Source organism: Medicago sativa, chromosome 7 (assembly GCF_051527215.1).
Source record: "Medicago sativa cultivar Bolivia chromosome 7, Bolivia_mono, whole genome shotgun sequence".
Classification (NCBI taxonomy): domain Eukaryota; kingdom Viridiplantae; phylum Streptophyta; class Magnoliopsida; order Fabales; family Fabaceae; genus Medicago; species Medicago sativa.
The window spans coordinates 37,642,927-37,663,388 of record NC_140755.1 but is presented as its reverse complement, the minus strand read 5'-3'; the positions used below and the strand labels follow the sequence as shown (position 1 = coordinate 37,663,388).

At 33.3% G+C, this 20,462-nt stretch overlaps 1 protein-coding gene and 1 long non-coding RNA gene across 3 annotated transcripts; one reads left to right on the top strand and one right to left on the bottom strand.

Annotated features, from left to right (window-relative positions):
• The first annotated feature begins 3,723 nt into the window (after positions 1 to 3,723).
• On the top strand, positions 3,724 to 7,350 carry LOC146906065 (uncharacterized). Of its 2 annotated transcripts, none has more exons than XR_015018278.1 (4): positions 3,724 to 4,231; positions 4,503 to 4,602; positions 6,299 to 6,383; positions 6,768 to 7,350. It is a non-coding gene; the product is annotated as an uncharacterized LOC146906065 (long non-coding RNA). The 2 variants fall into 2 exon arrangements; XR_015018277.1 differs by having other exon boundaries at positions 6,469 to 7,350.
• A 6,572-nt stretch (positions 7,351 to 13,922) lies between these two features.
• Positions 13,923 to 17,428, bottom strand: LOC146906064 (receptor-like protein EIX2). Its single transcript, XM_085726843.1, has one exon. It carries the CDS (start codon positions 17,097 to 17,099, stop codon positions 14,316 to 14,318), a length of 2,784 nt encoding a protein of 927 aa, XP_085582969.1. The 5' UTR covers positions 17,100 to 17,428; the 3' UTR covers positions 13,923 to 14,315.
• Positions 17,429 to 20,462: the final 3,034 nt, after the last annotated feature.

The window sequence follows — 20,462 nt, the reverse complement described above, 5'->3', positions numbered from 1 at the left end:
GAATAAATTGAAGAAGATGGTAAGACAGGGTTGTTTTTTATTCTTGTTTTTCTGATGAGACAGAAGGTATCAATACTTCAAATACCGGACACTTTTGGTAGAAGCTAAGACAGGAAAAGCATGCTAATTAATTGTGTTTTTTACTCTATGATGGGGACGTGATTAGTTAAACAATTGTGTTTTTTACTCCATGATGGGGACGTGATTAGTTAAACAAATACTAGGAATCTATTTGAGTAAAACATTTGCACGGACAAATGTTAGAGTTGTCCATGGTGGACCACATGCATAGTTATATTAAATATTTTAGAGCCAAGGGAGGAGTCAAGTTTTTCCTTACCTAATTTAATTTTTTATATTATCAAAACTATCAAAAACATATTTATTAAGGGAGGAGTCAAGGGAGTTTAATATGACTTTGTTATGTAAATGGATGTTGGAGACTGAACGAGGAGTGTGGAAGTTTTTGGTTTAGAGTCGTATCAGCTAGATATGAAGAGGAAGGGGGGTTCTATTAGTGAGGATGGTGGAAGGGGTTCGGTTTGGGGGAATAATATAACTAGTGTTAGTCATAGTGTTGGTGTGTGAGTAGAAAAGTGATTGATGATAACTTAAGGTGTGAGTTAGGAGACGGAGCTTATGAAGTGGAAGAAATAGTCACAACAAAGGGGGTTTTGAATTGTGACCCTTTTTAATTTTAATTCTGAAATAATTACTCAAGAAAATTCTTGGTAAGGGTTAAACAGGTAATAATATAACTTAAATAATTAAGTAATAAATAAACTGGACGAGAGAACTCAGGATTATATGACTGAAATAAATAAAGTAATATGAGGACCAAAAGATTATGGAGTAAATAACTGAAATAAATAAAGCAGTAAAAGGACCAGAGAGTTCTGGATTATATAGATGAAATAAATAAAGTAGTAAAGTGACCAGAGTACTTTGAATATATAACTGAAATAAATAAAGCGACAAAAGGACCAGAGAACTCTAGATATATAACTGAAATAAATAAAGCGATAAAGGGACCAGAGTACTCTGGATAAATAACTGAAATAAATAAAGCGATAAAAAGACAAGATAACTATGGAAAATTAGTATGGTTAGTTAGAAGTGAGATTATGTGAAATGTGTTAAACAAAAATAAAGAGATGAGAGAAGAAAGATCACACAAAAGATTTATCATGGTTCACCAAAGCCAGCTACTTCCAGTCCCCACACTTCGTGTGAGATTTTCTACTATAGTATCCAACTATCAGAAACTTATGAATAGCACTATGTTGTTGATCACACCAAATTAGTCCGATTACACTCTGTATTATCAACCTCAGCAGGCTTCTACAATTCCTGATCACACAAGAAAGGTTGGAACAACTCTATATCAAACTATTAAGCCCAATAGACTTGAAACCTAGTTTACACTTTGTATGGTTATTGGTTTTGGTTAGAAAATGATATCTCAAACAAAAGAGATTTTACAAACACAAACTCAAGAGATAATGAGAAAAAATATAGTGAGAGATTATGGAGTTTGTTTATGTTTGTTGAAGATATTGATTGAGAGAATGATTTCTTTAGCTTCTAGAGAGAGAGATATAGAAGCTTTGTGTATTTCAAACTCTTACATTTCTCCTTCACAACCTTCATGTATTTATAGGGAATGAGAGATTTGATCCCCACTTCATAAAACAACTGTTATGTTTTAATTCAAATGTGATTTGCGCTCCGAAATGAAGCTTGGAGAGAAAGTATGAATTTCTGTTCTTGCAGAACGTTCAGGAGAACGTTCTCTAAGTTCAGTTGGTCTTGGCAGAAACTTCACACGCTTTTGCTTAGCTGTAATGTGCTGTAGAAGTGCAACCAACTGTTCTTTTGTTTATAGAAGCTTGGAGGCCACTTATGATGATGCAATCTTGATGTCAATGCATGATGTCATAAGATAGTAACTTTGGAGACATATTCCTTAATGGGCTTTGCTTCAAATGGATCAAAAATCATTAAGGCCCAAGATAACTTCTTGTATTGAATTTATGTCATGTTTTGCATTTTGATGACTTGTCTTTTGATGTAAACTAGTGTGTTGCCCGTGCGATGCACGGGTAGAATTAACGTTGGTTACAGCCGGGCGGGTGGAATTACAATCGGTCACAAATTACACGATGACGAACATGTAGAATTACAATCGGCCACAGACAGATGAGTGGAGTTACAATCGGTTATTGACTACACGACGACGCACGAGTGGAATTACAGACGACACAACACCACCACAACACAGGAACAAAAACCAAAGCTATAAAAGTTATTATTTTCTTCATTAAATTTCCGGAGTAATTCTTTTGGAATAACAATTACATTCTCTTAAATATATGAAAGTTATAAACTTCTCTAATAATTTCTATTCCTGATTCTTATGGAAATAAATAACAATCGGTGGGGTGTAAATATCATCTCTTTGATTAGTTTATTGTGGAAAATTATTTAATTATTTTTTTAGAAAAATTATTTGGCGCTCTAATTTTGTTGAAAATAAATTACACTATTCTTATTTAATTTTTTTTTGAAGAAGTTAAATTAGCTCACCTAAATTGACACTGAGGAGAATCGAACCAGAGACCTTAAAAATATAATATTATTTTGATTTTTGTCAAGTAGCTTAGGGCTAGAATTTCACTTATTATTTGCTAAAAAAAAAAAAAGAATTTCACTTATTAAACGAATAAGTAAGGTGTCAGAGGTTCGAATTTCAATTAATATAGATAGATGAAAAGAAAAATAATCTTAGAAACTCACACACACAAATGGAACGATTGGAGTTCTAACCTCAATAACAACGTCTAACCTTACAATTTTAGACACGTGGACAACTCACCGAGACGTTTAAAAATAAATTACATATATTACTCCCTCCGTCCCATATTAAGTGACACAGTTGACCCTATCACACATACCAGTGTGGAATGTATATTAAAGCATTGGGCAGTCAGATGGTATTTATAAATAAATTTAAGCAAATAAATTGTTGGGAAATGCTAACGGGTGCCCTCGGGGCACTGGTTAAGGATATAAAAAAGGAAATTATATAGTAGTTAATGCATTGAAATTGTGTAATTAATTTATAATAAAGTCAAAAACAATTTCCTTTTATGGTAATAATTCCCTTTTATGGTATGCTTAACCAGTGCCCCGGGGGCACCGGTTAGCAGGACCCTAAATTGTTTTAATAAGAAGATTGTGTGAGGGAGATATGTAGCTGTGTTGTAGATTGTAGATTTGATTTGAAGCTTGAATAATCTCATAGGCATGTATAGGTTTTATATGGTGGGACATCCCTATGAAAATTATTTAAGAGAATATTATACTACTTGATTTTAATTGTGGAAGGGATACGTTTTAGACTTTATTTCAGCTTAACCATTATAATAGAAAGTTTGTAGACCCTAAATTTATTATAGATTAGATGCATAGTTATTTAATAAATTAAAAAATGAATTGATTCTTGTAATAAGCATAAGAGAAGTACTATTTTTTCTTCTTGAAATTTGTGATATTTTGAAATATTAATTTATCCTTTTTTATATACAAAATTATAGGTTTTTTTAAGGTTTTTTTTTTTTTTGGTCAGGTTTTTTAAGGTTATTTACTCAATTGAAAAGTGTAGTAGAAATTGGGAATTGACATCTTGCATATTTTTTTAATCAAAAGTTTAAATTGTATATTGAAAGAATTGTTTTTTTTTTGAAGGAATATTATTTACCTTTATTTGTTCTCTCTCTTCTCTCGTTACCTATTCCATTTTTACATTTTTCTTTTACTTCCTTCATTTATTCAGCAAGAACGACTCTCTTGTTGTTCCTCTTTGGCCACATCACCACCGCCACACATGCAGATGCAGGCCGGCCACCAATGGCCATACAACCACCACCATTCTTCTCCTTTAGTTGAGATCTACCTCCACAATCCAGTAGATTTCCAAACTGCCACCACTTTCGTCTGAGCAACGCCACCTTCAGCGGCCATCTCCGGCAACTATGACGTCGTATCTTGTAAATAAGAGCATATCTATACTACTCATCATCTCCTCTACAAAACCCCTACAATTATTCCATGATCCGAGTACCTTCTCCGAAAGACCATCGTAGCTCTATCGTTGCTATTTTTCCGGTCATCTTCAGTAATCTCCTAAATCTCACTTTTCGCCACCAGTAATGTCATTTTTTTGCTATGTGTAAGTAGTGCTCTTCTCTCTATAGAAAAATTGCATATAACACCTGGAGGTCAAATTTTTCTTTGAGACTATAATCTCCTTCCTTTTCAAATTTGAAATTAACTTGTATTGCACATCTGAGCTGGTTTGTTTGTTGACTGAGCTGATTTTGAAATAGACACAAATTCCTAATTTCTTTAAATTTTCTTTTACTTATTGTTGGTTCTGCATGTCTTTTTTTTTTTGGCTACTTTATCTCCTCTTAGGATCCTTTTTCTTCTTGATTTTGCAGGAGCAGTGAATAAGCTTAATAATATGTTAAGAAATATTTGGATACTGTTGTTGGATCGGATTGGATTTGAAGAGAGAGGAACGCAGCAATGAAGTATTTAGTAAGAAATCTAGGGCCTCTTTGAAATATTTGGATATTGTTTGATATTCTTCATTTGTTGCATTTTTATATTGGTCATCTTTGTTTTCTGAATCAATAGTTTTTTGGTTTTAAAATTACATAAGAGTAAAACATGTTTGATTTAGGGCTCTTTGAATGAGTTTTCATAAACTGTTATATATAAAAATTGTTTGAGCATATTGTTTTTGAAAATTGTTTTCAATTTTATTGTTTTTAAAATTAAAAAACTGAGAACTAAAACATGTTTTTCAGTTTTAGTTTCTTTTTGGAATTGAAAAAACACACAATACATAGTTTTCATTAATGGCTTATATCTAATAATTTAGAACTCTATTGTTTTCTTAAACTAAGTTGAATGCAAGGATCAGAATATTTTTACGAATTTGAACAAAAATGTAGCCGACACTTATTATTTTCTACTCTCCAATTCAGTTTCCGAACACTTTTTTTTTTTTAATGGGAAGACTTGTATCCCATTTTGTTCTTATTTTTGTACGGATCTTTTTTGCTTGGCTTGTGCTTTTGGTGTTTGTAGCTTTGTATTATAACTAAGTTGCATCCAAATAAACTAAAGTGCTTATCATATAAGTGTTTATTTTGAAAATAATGTCACAAGCTTATGAGAAATCAGCTTTGTATTTATTTTTTGTTATTTTTGAATGCTAAATTTAGAGGCTGAAAAAGTATTATTTATAATTGGTACCCAAGCACTTAAAGAAAATAGAGAGCAAATTGATTAGTGTAAAAAGTATTAAATGCCTTTGATAATGATGAGGTTATTTTGATAACGATGAATATTTTTCCGGTATTCCTTTTTCAAAACTGCTGCACAGATCTTTTTGTGGCGGCTAAATCCAAGGGCAATTAAGACTCTTCAATATCCTTCTCATTTCATCAATTGAATTTGTTTGATTTTTACAACTTTGTTATACGTTAATCCACATGCATTTTGGTTTTCTGTATTGGTTTTATTCGTATTTTCGTCTATTTCATAGTAGCTTTAAAATGGTGCAAGCCTTTGTCGAAACTGAGAATTTTGATTTTCTTCCCAAATTTTAAGGCTTTTTCTTCTATACACTAATGTTTGTTCCACTCACTATTTTTAGGTCACAAATGAACTAAACTCTACACTAATGTTTGTCGAATTCTAAACAATTACATGCTCTATTTCTAACTGAATTGAATGGTAATTTATGAACTTCTTGAATATGGATTACTTAATTATGATTTGGTGATTTAGTGATTATTTGAAGAAAAAAAAAACAACTTTGCATAATATCTTGGGAATTTTAACTTGTATGATTCAGTGAAAAAAATAATACATCTTTACATGGAATTTATAAATTTATAACAACTTTGAGATGTATGACTTACATTTGCAGCATCCAATATGTTTGTGTAGGTTTTTTGTGCTGTGCAACATTTGCATCAGATTTGCCTCCTTACTCCATTTCTTCGTCTGTTTTTTCGTTGTGTTTCCCAAAAACATTGTCCATTTTTCAATGGCCTTTAAAATAAACTCAAGAAAGATGAAATATTTATGCAAAAGAAAGTTATTGATATTGGATTATAAAATCAAAGGCTACCTATTATTTATAGTACAAATTTGACTGTACATGGTCAACGTCAACCTATAACTTAAATTCACTGTTAATAAACTTAATTATTGTGTGCAGGAATCTCAAAAGGGTGTAATATGAAAAACCTTGGTAGCTAATTAGCATCTTCCACTATGCAGCTGGAATCAGATAACAAACCTTGGTAAAAAATATTGCCATATAGATAAAAATTGTTTGGTTTGATTTTGTCTTGCTTTTTCCCCAATTCAATTGGTTTTACTTTTCAGGACAAATAATACAGTGAAAGAAGGAAAAATCACCTCCTAAATTTACTTATTTTGGAAATTACCATTGATTAAGATTGGTCAATCATAATTTGTCACAAAGCTAATTATGTATTGTACATGCATTTTTGTACCACTCTATCAAGTTATGTTCACCAACCATGATTGAACTTGCAGAGTAAGTGAACAAACCATGATTTCTGTTCATTCACCAACCATCATCAACCATTGTCTACTATGGTTTCCTTCATCCTTTGTTCACTAATATCATTTTAATGACATGTTGAACCTACAAATGAAAGTGAGCAAGAAGGAAGAAGGATAGTGCAATACTAATGTGAGGTCATCATCACGTTCTTCTTATTGTGCAGATCATCAAAGTTTTTTTTTCTTCTGAACTGGATCTGAATGCGTTAAATGTTTTTTCTTCTGAATTGGATCTGAATGCGTTGAAAATTGTTTTTTTGTTTCAGTTTATTCTAACTAATTGCCACAGTTTATGTCTGGTTTCAACTTGTGTTCTGAAGAATTTTTTGAAATCAGCAGAAATTGAAGGTGAAGGAATGAAGAGTAAGGCCTAGGAAGAAGATGGGTTATCTTATCTTTACTATCTATTTGCATATTTTGGTGTGTAAAATGGTGGGTATTTATAGACAATGAACAAATGTCATGTGCAATGAAATAGAAAGAAGTTTTAAAAAAATATATAGATGTGATGACGGTCTAGATGTGATTAAAGGTGTTAGGAACTTGAGTGTAAGCTTTGTGACGTTAAGTTGCAATGTTCATAGGCTCATATAGGTTTTCTGATGTGGGACATCCCCTATAAAAATTTTGAGGATACTATAATACTCAATTTTTATTGTTTTGGATGGTCTTTTTGGACATTTGTTGCACTATAATAATTACAATTGATTAAAAAAAACGAATGCAACAATCAATGCTTTATATTGATCTGCCCAAAGTCTTAAAGTGCCTCGAAAGTTTAAAAGGGCAGTACAAAGTGATGACATTTGCATGAAATAAGATAGGATATAAACCATTAAATTTAAACAGATATTCATCCAATTAATGCACTAGGATAAAAAAAGTAATTTTTAACAATGAACAGTTCCTGCGTGTAGAAACTGTTAGATCGACATTTAATGCAAGCAACTCTAAACAATTGTAGCCATTGTGAACAGTTCTCCAAAATTTTACTCAATATTGGGTATATTGATTATTTATTTGCTTTGTGAACAGTGACCAGAACGTTCTCCAGAACATTCTCACTGAAACATTCTCACAAAACACATTATTGAATAACAAAATAATAATTATGATATTTTTGTTATCTTTTAAAACATCAAATAAGGATGTTTTCTTCACTTTGAATGACCAGAGTGATATTTGTAGGAATATGAGAAACCTTTCTCAAAGTAAAAATTCTTTTGATTGATTTCTATTCTCCAAATCATATCATGAATAGTGATATAAGATTCTTGGACCATCATAAGTCTTTTATGATATAATCTCCAAGCATATGATCATCAATTTTCTTCTTTGATAATTCTCCAATCAATATCATTAAAGAATGACTTGATAAATAATTCATTCATGAATTGGTTTCTCTTCAAAGTTGATTCTAATCATTTTGATAGAATGATGATAATAATTTCGAGTGTAATATGCATCCTCATCATGAGAACATTCTTTTATCGGAGTTGATAATGTCTTCTTCTATATGAGATGATAATACATTCTCGGTTAACTAACCTTGAATTGTTTTGTTGATGTTGCAATTTATCACATAATTCCTCTTGGGGATTGCACACAATTTTTCTTGTCCGTTGAGTATCTTTGAGATGTTTTAGTTTAGGCATGCATGTAATCATGAAGGCACAATCAATCATTCTCTTGAATGAAACTTTCGTGCCTTTTCCTTAAACTCTTTTATAAACTATTTGAAGATCATTCATGAATCTTCATATCTTGTAGATACCCAAGGTATGTAACAAAACTCAATATGTGTTATGTCACATGACTTTAAGAGTGATTTTGTGTACCTTTTAACTACTAACCTTTTCTTCCTAGAATCTTTAAGGCTTTGTTGAAAAACATGTGGTGACGAGGATAAATCAATTAATCATATAATTCATATTCTTGTTGATTCTTCAATCAACACTCTTTTGATTTAAACAATATTCTTTTTATATCTTCTTTGAGCTTGTGATACTACTGTTTTGGTATTCTACTAATGAGTATATATATGCACTTGTAAGAGACTTCTTTCTTGTCAACTTCTGTGAAAAGACTTAAGTGCAAACATCAGTAGATCACCATTCATAAAACTTAGTGTTTATTCCATATGGTTTGTTATCATTAAAACATTCGTCAAAAAGATTTTTGTTTCAACAGCTTAAACTTTATTTTGGTGGGATTCTTGGTTAGAGAGAGTTGTTTTAAAGGATAGATTCAGTCGTCTTTTTTAACCTTCTGATAATAATATGGTAACGGTGGCTGAAATGAATCAGTTAGGTTTGGGTGAGGGTGGTGATGTTTGGAGATGGCGGAGGAGAACCAATTAGGAGAGTATTGTTCCTTGTTGAATTATATTGTTTTGCACGAGGTTTCGAATGACAGTTGCATGCTTCAAAAAAGTATAATGTCAGTAGTACTCACAACATTTTAATTTCAGTGGATCAACACATCATAGACATCATTTCTCATCTCATTTGGCATAAAGAGGCCCCTTTAAAGTTTGTCTCTGTGTGTGGAGTTTACTTGGTTGTATTCCAATAAATGACAACTTAATTCAGCGAGAGGTGTGTTCACTGCTATTAATCATCTCTGAGTAGGAGGGTGTGGTAACTCAGAGGGAGCATATCATCGTTTTCTTCATGACAAACTTGGACATTGTTTACAACTGGCTAGGTTTCATCACGACAACCCGTCTCTTATCTTAGATCACTTAATTCATTTTGTTGCATTGGGAGGGTTTTCAAAAAAGTTACACATAGTTCTTCATTTGATTTTATTCTCAACTGTTTGGGTCATCTAATGACAAAGAGTACTCAAATTTTCCTGCAAAAGGTGGAAAAACAAGTGTGAAATTCTTGGTTCGAACCCTAATCGACTGAGTTATTGTCAACCTATATTTATTCATTTTATTAAATACTTATAAAATTTAATCCTAACTCAATATAGAATATGATTTTATTATTTAGTTTTATATTATGTTAATTATAATAAATGTGATTTTTAATTTTATTTATTTATATTATTTATATATATAATGGCTGGAGAAACTCTCTCTCGCTTCCAACCCATCCAGTTTTCATACTACATACCAATGCGCTTCCAACCCATATCCGGTTTTTGGTTTTCATGCTACATATCAATGCATATGTTAAGAAACATGTTATTCATTTCTTACATCCGGGAGATAGCTCATAAAATTATGAAATGACTAAAATTGTAATTATAAGTTTATATTATTTAAAGATACCAATAACATAAAGCCAGTACATACAATAAGTGTCCTCAAAGGACATGTATACTGGTGTGTATTTTCTGCAAGTGCACGGTTTTGTCGAAGTAATAAAAAAGTATCGTTTCAACAGAGAGTTGTTGTAATTGTGATTCTCTTTTTAAAGGTGATTAGCTGAAAGTTTAAAGGTTATAAAGTTTGGATTTTTGATTGATAAAATTAATAATAAAAAACACATCGGGATTATTGGTTCGTCATAATGACAAATCTTTCACAATCCAACCCTAATACCTAAATATTATGTTAAATCTAATTCTAAAGACCGGTTTCTCTAAAGCATATCAAGGTTTCTCTCGAAATCAATAAGTGTCTCCCAATAACAACCACGCCTATTCTCATGGTTGATCGTTATTGAAACTCATTAAGAGCGAAACTTTATGGTCTCAAGGTTTACTAGACTATTCTCATGTTTCGTAATCCTTGTCTAATCTAACATATCCAATACTAACCTTCTTCTTTCGATACTTCGGTTAATATTTGAAATAAGAATTAAGAATGGTGAGATTAGATTAGAAAAACAGATTCACATAAAATTAGGGTTCTAGGCTTGGTTTGATAGGATTAGGTCATTAGACTCATCCAACAATCCCAATACAAAGAAGTCTACTCACTCATGTTCATCGTAAACATGGAGATTAAAGAGAAGGAGAAGAAAGACATAAAAATAAATAACAAGAAAATAAAAACTTTTATTCAAAGAAATAATTGTCACAGAAAATTCCCAAGAACAAAAGATGAATAATAAGTCTGATGGCTGCTCTATTTACAACCTAAAAGCTAACTTAAGCCCTAAGAAAAGGCATAAACATTACATAGCAAGCAACCCATGGGCTTTTTGGTCTAAAAAATAACAAAACATACCAGCCTGGGACATGGCACGGTCGTGCCTGTGTAGGCACGGACCGTGCCTGTCTTTAACGCAAAACAGCAAAAAGGTGATGGAGGTCGCACACGGTCATGCCTGTACAGGCACGAATTGTGCCAAGCTTCCTGGAACTTGCACGTTTGAACAACAATGGGTGCACGGTTTGGGCTTTGTCAAGCACGTCGGTGCCTGATATTTTTGCATAGAATCTTCATATTTTTGGTCTCAATCAGCCCCAAATCATGTTCTTGATCCTTCCTTTCCTTAATTATGCTCCGAAACCCTTTCTTTTGCTCCAAGGCTCAATATTTCACCATAATTGTTCCTGAAATTGAATAACACAAGATTTGATGAAGTACTAAAGTTCTAAAAAGTAATTAAAAACAATAAAATCTTAATAAAATAAACACTTAAAAACACTAAATTATTGACTTATCAAACTCCCTCATACTTGAATCTTTGCTTGTCCTCAAGCAAAAGGTATAAACATTAGCAACATTTAACAAATTTAACAATATGACAACATAATTAAAAACTTTTGTCTCCTCCAATACTTTGTTTTCAGCGTACACTAATCACAACTTTAAGTATTTCTCATGAACCTATTCAACCCAACATCAAGTTTCTAGTGAGTGTGTGTGTGTAGTCCAGCTTTATCTTGCTCATGTGTAAGAGATATTATGAGGAAACATGTTCTATCCCTAACACTAAACCAACCGAGAAAAGTTCTTTCTTCATTTCATATAAGAGAGGTGGGAGTCATTTATGATCTTTTGACAATTTCAAGCAAGAAGGGATTACAGAAGCTACTTTTGGTTTTCAAGATGACAACACCTTCCAAGGTAAGCCAGTGAGGGCAGCTCCTAACCCCCAAGGTCAATGATGTCTTCTTAAGAGTTTTTAGGTTAACCAAATCTTCCCCGGGAAGCCAGTGAGGGCAGCTCTTACCCCCCAAGTCAATGGTGTCCCCTATTTAGCTTCTGACCCTCTTAATAATCAACCAGTTTTAGGCACTTGATCATTTGATTAGTGTCTTGGTGACCAACCAGTTTTGGGCACTTAGTCACCTTGATCATTTTATTCCCATACTAACTTATACTACTTTTATTCTGAAAACTTTTAAGGGTCAATTTACCACTAAAGTTAGAACGTGCTCCTTAAAATACCTACCTACACACTTTGTGCTTTTCTCAAGGAGAATTTTCACAATAATCCTGATGTGGGTATAGCAAGAACACTCAAAACACAAGAAATCATTTTCATGTACAAAAACAGCCATTTTGGAAGAAACTTAAAAAAAAAAATTAAGTCATTTTACACAATAAAAACAAGCTGCTTACATGCTTTTCGCAACAAAACAAAACAAAAAATCAAATTTCAAGGGAGTTCGAAACACTATGACACTTACTAGACTAGACACTTTATTGACGCCCCCATATTTGGGTTAAACATTGTCCTCAATGAAACGAAAAGAGAAAATTGCAAAAATAAAAGAGAAAGGAAAAAGGAAAGCTCACGATTTATTGTGGACTTGATGGAGGATCTTTTATGTGGCTTTTCTTCTATTAATTTGCAAAACATAAACAAAGAAAAAAAATAACATTAACCCGTGGGTTGCCTCCCACGCAGCGCTCTTTTAACGTCATTAGCTTGACGATCAAAAGGTTTCTCTACCCTTACCAAACCTTTCACAAAGGAACAATGACATCAAAAAAACACTCGCTCCTAAGTCACGCATGACTTTCTCAATGGTTTCATTCCCAATCACACAGGGGATGGAAAAACTACTGGGATCTCTGAGCTTTGGAGGCAATTTCTTTATGACAACACTAAATTCCCTTGTCAAAGCTATTGTCTCATTATCCTCTATCTTTCTTTTATTTGATAAAATATCTTTCAAATTTTTTGCATAGAGAGGCATTTGAGACAAAGCTTCGGTAAAAGGGATATTAATGTATATTTTTTTTCAGCATGTCAATAAACTTTTTAAACTGTGCCTCCAGGTTAGGCTTAGCAAGCCTTTATGGAAAATGAATTTTGGGCTTATGAGGTGGTGAAACAATTGGCTTATCATTCTCTCCTATGGCTTTCTCACTTTGCGGTTTTTCGCTCTCTGTCTCACTCTCAATTGTCTTAGTTTTCAAAACCGGGGTCCTCTAATTGCTTATCATCCCTAAGTGTAATAGCATTTATATGGCCTTTGGGGTTGTCTTCCAATTGGCCCAGAAAGATTTCGGAGGTTTGTGAGGAAGAGGCTATTTGTTGGGCTACTTGATAGATTTGAGTCTCTAACATTTTCTTGTGAGTACAAATAGAATCCACTTTTGATGAAAGCTTAGCGAGAGAGTCATTCAAAAATCCAGTTTGGGTTTTAAGTTCTTGGAACTGCTTGGATTAACCCATTACATAATTTTCTAGCAAAAGTTCCAAGCTGAAGTTTTGAGGGACTCTTTGGTTGTTTGCATAACAGAGTGGTGCTGTTTGTTGTCCAAAAAGATTTTGAGGGGTTTTATTATAAAATTTTTGATTGTTCCTAAACCCTTGATTATATTGAGCATAGTTTACTTGCTCAGGACTTCCAACAACACTACCTAGTTGGCATTCAACGCCAGTATGACCAAATATTCCATAAACTTCACAAGGTGGCAAAACAGGGGCATGTGTGACAACATTAACAGTTAACTTATCAAATTTTTGAAAAAGTGCGTCCACCTTAGCATTCAAGTGATCAAGGGCAGAAGTCCATTGATAGTGGTTTTGAAGGTAGAAAAATAAAGAAAAAGAAAAGGAAAAAATTTCAGTCTAACCGGTACTAAAAAGGTAATCAATATTGTCTAACTCCCCGGCAACGGTGCCAAAAACTTGATGTGTATTTTCCGCAAGTGCACAGTTTTATCGAAGTAATAAAAAAGTATCGTTCCAACAAGGAGTTGTTGTAATTGTGATTCTCTTTTTAAAGGTGATTAGGTGAAAGTTTAAAGGTTAAAAAGTTTGGATTTTTGATTGATAAAATTAATAATAATAAGCGCCTCAGGATTATTGGTTCAAAAAAAGACATAAAAATAAATAACAAGAAAATAAGAACTTTTATTCAAAGAAATAATTGTCGCGGAAAATTCCCAAGAATAAAAGATGAATAATAAGTCTGGTGGCTGCTCTTTTTATAGCCTAAAAGCTAACTTAAGCCCTAAAAAAGGTATAAACATTACATAGCAAGCAACCCATGGGCTTTTGGGTCTGAAAAATAACAAAACATAGCAGTCTGGGACTTGGCACGGTCGTGCCTATACAGGCACGGACCGTGCCTGTCTTTAACGGGGATGGATATCATATACTTCCAACATCCTGGTTGTATTAACAATACGAGACTTCAATGCAACTTCAATATCGACCAGACTCCTAGTGGCGTGCGGTATGGTCCAATTTCCACATTTTCATCCCTCTTGACAGGCAAAGTCAAAATACTGCAATTGTCCTTCTTACCTTTAAGACAAAGGTTACATAAACAAGATCTTTCAAGCGGTCAAGAAAATGAAAATAAGCATGCCTGCAAGTTCTGTTAAAGAAAATAGCAATGCAAACCCCCCAAAACCCTGCTGCAAATCCAACTCCCATTCCTACGTAGAAATCTGATGTGTCAACGAAACCAGCATCAGAATTTCCACGCTCCAAAACTTGTTTCGTTTTTGTACAATTATTCATCACAGGAGGACCACAAAGCTGAGGATTACCTGCATAGCTAAGTGCTTCAAAGCTCTGAAGTTGAGTGCTAGTTGGAATTCTTCCTGATAAGTTGTTGTTTGATAGATTCAGGAAACTTAAAAATGACAAATCAGACATGCTTTGAGGTATTTGACCTGAAATTTTGTTCAATGAAAGATCAAGTGATTCTAACAATTTCATTTTCCCCATGTCATTTGGTATCTCTCCATAAAGACTGTTTTGAGACAAGTTCAAAAACCGAAGCGCGGATAGCTTCGCAATTTGAGGAGGAATAGTTCCAAAAAGATTATTACTTGAAAGATCAATCATTCTCACAAGTATCAAGTTGTCTCTATACTCCAACTCATCTCCTTTTGGAACCAGGACTAGACTTTCTTTGTAATTGTTATAGTTAAAGCCAAAACCATAGTTATATTTTAAAGGGTTGGCAAAGAAATCATCTTCACCAGCCATTGTTTTCATTTCATTCAAACAATTGGGGATTGTTCCTGATAGGCTATTGTTGGCAATATCTAGCACAATAAGGGACGAAAGTTGACACATCATTTGAGTAATGCTACCTTTGAATTCGTTAGATCGCAGACGAAGAACCATTAGATATTGCATTTCCCAAATCCAAGATGGTAATGTGTCAGAAAGTTTGTTATTTCCCAGGTCAATGAACTTCAACATAGAACAATTTTGCAGAGTTGAAGGAATGGATCCATAAAAATCATTGTCATCTAGTAGCAAAGATTCAAGTTCAGATAAAAAACCAATGGAGTTTGGAATTTCACCAGACAAATTGTTTCTTCCTAAATTCAAGTGCATTAAATTTTGCCAATGAATCCAACAGTGGCCAAGATCACCAGATAACAAGTTATTTGAAACATCAAGCACAGTTAACTTGTTCTCAAAATTCATTCTTTCACATAGAAAAGGAGAAGAAATTGGACCTGAAATTGAGTTATTGGCAATATTTAACACTTCAACATTTCCAGACACACTTGGTAATCTACCCTTGAAGTGATTCGAACTCAAGTTTATGATGCTTGAATTTAGGTAGATGTTAGATATATCTCCACTTATGAAATTGTTAGAAATATCAAGAAATTCAATTTGCAAAATCCAATTCCAAAACCAACTTGGCGCCAAATCCGAAATACCAGAATTCGACATTGTAAGCACTTTGACGGAACTTTGCATTTTCAACCAAGACGGAAACTTGGGACCTATTCCACAGGAACTCAGTAAAACATATTCAAGTTGAAAAAGAGGAGTCCAACTCGAGTCGACACTGAGGAACACATTCGTCGAAGACAAACGTAGTTCCTTTAATTCGGAAAGTTTTTCGAGACTTTTTCCTTGGACTGGTCCTTCCAAAAGATTAAATGAAAGGTCTAATGTCACTAAGTTTGATAGAATTCCAAGGGTTGCAGGAATTCCACCAGTTAAGGAATTAGCTCCAAGGTTTAATACCTGCAAGTTTCTAAGGAACCCTAAACTCTTAGGAATTGTACCATTCAGTTGATTGTGACCAAGATTTAATGTCCTCAATGATGATAAATTTGAAAATGACGTGGGAATTGAATGAACAATGGTATTCTTACTAAGATCTAGAACTTCAAGATGCTTAAGTCGGCCTAATGAATCAGGAAGTGCACCACTGAGTTGGTTTCCTTGAAGTTCTAATGATTTCAAGTTTTGAAGATTTGAGATAATTTGAGGAATTTCTCCTTGTAGAATGTTACTACTCAAATCAAGTTGGACAAGAGTTGTACTTAGATTGGAGAACCATGAAAGAATTTCATGATTGAGATTGTTATTTGAAAGATCAAGGACTTGGAGATTTGAGAAATTTGTTTTCCTTGCTGCTTCTATGTTATCAATTTGGCAATTTTCCAAATGTAATTCTAAAAGAGAAGGAAGTGAATTACTCAATAGTTCAAACCAATTTGTTTCATTATAAAGGTCTACACCACTTAAATCAAGATGTTCTAAAGAAGGAAGTTTTGTTATCCAATCAAGATTATCTATTTGAAGAGCATAATTGTATCCAAGATTAAGGTACTTTAGGTTTGAGAGATTTCCTATCTGATGAGGGATTAGTCCCATGAAACCACTATAACTAAGGTCAAGGTAAGTTAACCTCTCCATAGAGCCAAAAAAACTTGGTATTTTAGTATGGACAAAGTAATTTAAGCTCAAGTCCAAACGAATCAAATATTTTAGTTCTAACAAGGAAGGACTAATCTCACCACTCAATTCCATGTATGCAGAGTCAAGAGGTGTGCTAAGATCGAGTTCCATGACTCGGCCTGTCATGTTGTTGCATCGAACTCCCATCCATCGACAGCAATCGTCTGCATCAGACCATGATGACAGCCTTTTTGAAGGGTCAGACAATCCATGCTTGAAGCTGAGGAGTGCATTCCTCTCTTTATCATTGCAAGTCACCTCCATGCATACAATGAAGTTGAGAGTTGTTATAATGGAAAAAATCAATACAAGAGCTTGAGTTGCATATTGGACTGCCATGAGGAACAATTAAGACCAGAGAATAAGATTCAGTTACACAGTTGAATGTGAAACTTTTACAAACAAAAATAATGATGGTTGCATATGCAAACATATATATTGTTTTTATTTTTGGTTACAAGGCAAACATATGTATAGTTGTGTCTAACAATATAATTTCTTTCGAAGTGATCTATATTTATGTAAAAAATTTGGTTCGTGATGGTTCAGAAGCCTTAAATAATGGTTCGTAATGGTTCAAGTTCAGTTCTGTTTTTCTTTTTATTAAACCGTTCGGTTAATAACTGATACTGAAATCTGGTTGGTTTCAATATATCGGTTCAGCAGTTCAGTTCAACATTTTGGTTTTTTTGTCCATTCCTATGTATAATACTAAATAGGCTTTTAAAGTCGAGTTAGTTGGTTCGGGTCTATGAAGTGTGTTCTTTTCCAAAGTCTCATATTCAATTATCCCCTGTGTAATTTCGGCATGCTAATTTAACTTCTTAAAAAAAAAACGTGTTTATTAAGTACCGTTAGTTTCAAATGCTTAAAATACGAAAAGTTTGTAGAGTAGTTATTCTTTTGTAGAGTAGTTATTCTTAAATACCATCTTCTACAAATGATTTGTATAATGGTAAACAACTACAAAATAATTTCTATTTTCTTAAAAAAAATATATAAATTAATTTTACAAAAATAAATTATTCATAAGTTCTTAAATAATAGGATGGCCCATTCTTACTACTTTGAATTTTAAGCTATGCCAGTCTTTCTTTTTGTCACTGTATTTTGTGGTAGAAGCCAATTTGTTTTTGTAAATCTCATGCAACTCCAAAATTTGCATAAGAACTTTATGTGGTCTTCGGCAGGGTGTGGAAAATTCTTGTGGATGATAGCATAAGAACTATGTATTCCACTCACATAACAAGTGATAAAAGTCATGACACCGCGTAAATCTCATGCAACTCCAAAATTTGCATAAGAACTTTATGTGGTCTTCGGCAGGGGGTGGAAAATTCTTGTGGATGATAGCATAAGAACTATGTATTCCACTCACATAACAAGTGATAAAAGTCATGACACCGCGTAAATCTCATGCAACTCCAAAATTTGCATAAGAACTTTATGTGGTCTTTGGCAGGGGGTGGAAAATTCTTGCGGATGATAGCATAAGAACTATGCATTCCACTCACATAACAAGCGATAAAAGTCATGACACCGCGTAAATCTCATGCAACTCCAAAATTTGCATAAGAACTTTATGTGGTCTTCGGCAGGGTGTGGAAAATTCTTGTGGATGATAGCATAAGAACTATGTATTCCACTCACATAACAAGTGATAAAAGTCATGGCACCGCGTAAATCTCATGCAACTCCAAAATTTGCATAAGAACTTTATGTGGTCTTCGGCAGGGTGTGGAAAATTCTTGTGGATGATAGCATAAAAACTATGTATTCCACTCACATAACAAGTGATAAAAGTCATGACACCGCGTAAATCTCATGCAACTCCAAAATTTGCATAACAACTTTATGTGGGGATGATAGCATAAGAACTATGTATTCCACTCACATAACAAGTGATAAAAGTCATGACACTGCGTAAATCTCATGCAACTCCAAAATTTGCGTAAGAACTTTATGTGGTCTTCGGCAGGGTGTGGAAAATTCTTGTGGATGATAGCATAAGAACTATGTATTCCACTCACATAACAAGTGATAAAAGTCATGACACCGCGTAAATCTCATGCAACTCCAAAATTTGCATAAGAACTTTATGTGGTCTTCGGCAGGGTGTGGAAAATTCTTGTGGATGATAGCATAAGAACTATGTATTCCACTCACATAACAAGTGATAAAAGTCATGACACCGCATAAATCTCATGCAACTCCAAAATTTGCATAAGAACTTTATGTGGTCTTCGGCAGGATGTGGAAAATTCTCGTGGATGATAGCATAAGAACTATGTATTCCACTCACATAACAAGTGATAAAAGTCATGACACCGCGTAAATCTCATGCAACTCTAAAATTTGCATAAGAACTTTATGTGGTCTTCGGCAGGGTGTGGAAAATTCTTGTGGATGATAGCATAAGAACTATGTATTCCACTCACATAACAAGTGATAAAAGTCATGACACCGCAAAGCTTACGTTGTAGACGACTGTTATGGTCTTTCCACACCATTTTTCTTAGACATTTGAAATATGGCTATTATTTTTTTCGTCCTATAGTTTTCTCGTGCACCTTATTCGGATTCTAAAATTTGAAATATTTTAACTTCTTTTTGAGATTTTTATCGGATGTTTTTGCCGTTGGGATTCTATAATCCGAATTGCATGGGACATGGTGAAATCAATAAAGTGGAAAAAAAATGAGTCTTGAAGTATCTATTATGCAAAGAAGAAAATAAGTAGTTTTAGACTTTTGGCTTTAAGGTTGGTGTAGTAAATAGGGAAGAATAAGCTATGTAATTTTGTTTTTTTAAACTGTTGGAACACAAGGAGTGTTAATGTGTGAATTAATAAAATTCTTAAGCCAACTTTTCCAACAATTACTCATTTATGAGACGAGAGTAAACCATTAATTTTGTAACAGTTAAACGATCCTAGCCATTTGATTTGCTACTCATCTACGGCTTATCACCTCTAAATAGAGCACATCTCCTTCACTTCTACTCACACCAAAAGTTATCTAGAGTTGAGTTGTCAATAACTTTTCTCTCTTCTCCCTCCTTCAGCATGAGTTGTCAACAAACTTTACGCCCGTTGGATTTAAAGAGTGTTCTTAAGACCATATTTCGTTCAAGTTATAATGTCCCTTTAGAATTAAGAGTGGTTTTAATAGCATAGTCCATTCAGTAAATTTTGTCCCTTCAGAAATAAAAGTATTCTTAAGATCATAGTCTCTTTCGATATAAATTGTCACTTTGAAAAATAATAGTGTTCTTAAGAATATAGTTCATTTTAATGTTTTATGCCCTTGAAGAAATTAGAGGTTAATTGTTTACAGGTGTTTTTGGTAAACAATAAGACTAGTTTTAAATTATTACTTGTAGGATCAAACTATAAATTCTAGGACATGTTGTGCAATGATTTTCCAGAAAATGTATGAACATTCATTATATTCATGAATTTGTTTATGAACAAGATGAATAACACTGTTTTGGGATGAAGATAACTGTCTTTCCACAGAAATAAACAAATTAAAATAAGTAAAGACTTAAAGTTTTAAAGGCAAAAAGAATTAAAGAAAAGTAAATTGCATAGCATAAAATGAAAAATGGTTCACAAGATCATCAATATATACATTCTGACTCATTTCTCTATGGGTTGGTACTTTGAGTGTATAGAACTTTTCCTAAATGATTTGTGACATG

Bases quoted from the DNA above. Each gene is read 5' to 3' on its own strand.
- LOC146906064 (XM_085726843.1), bottom strand. From the start codon at position 17,099: ATGGCAGTCCAATATGCAACTCAAGCTCTTGTATTGATTTTTTCCATT.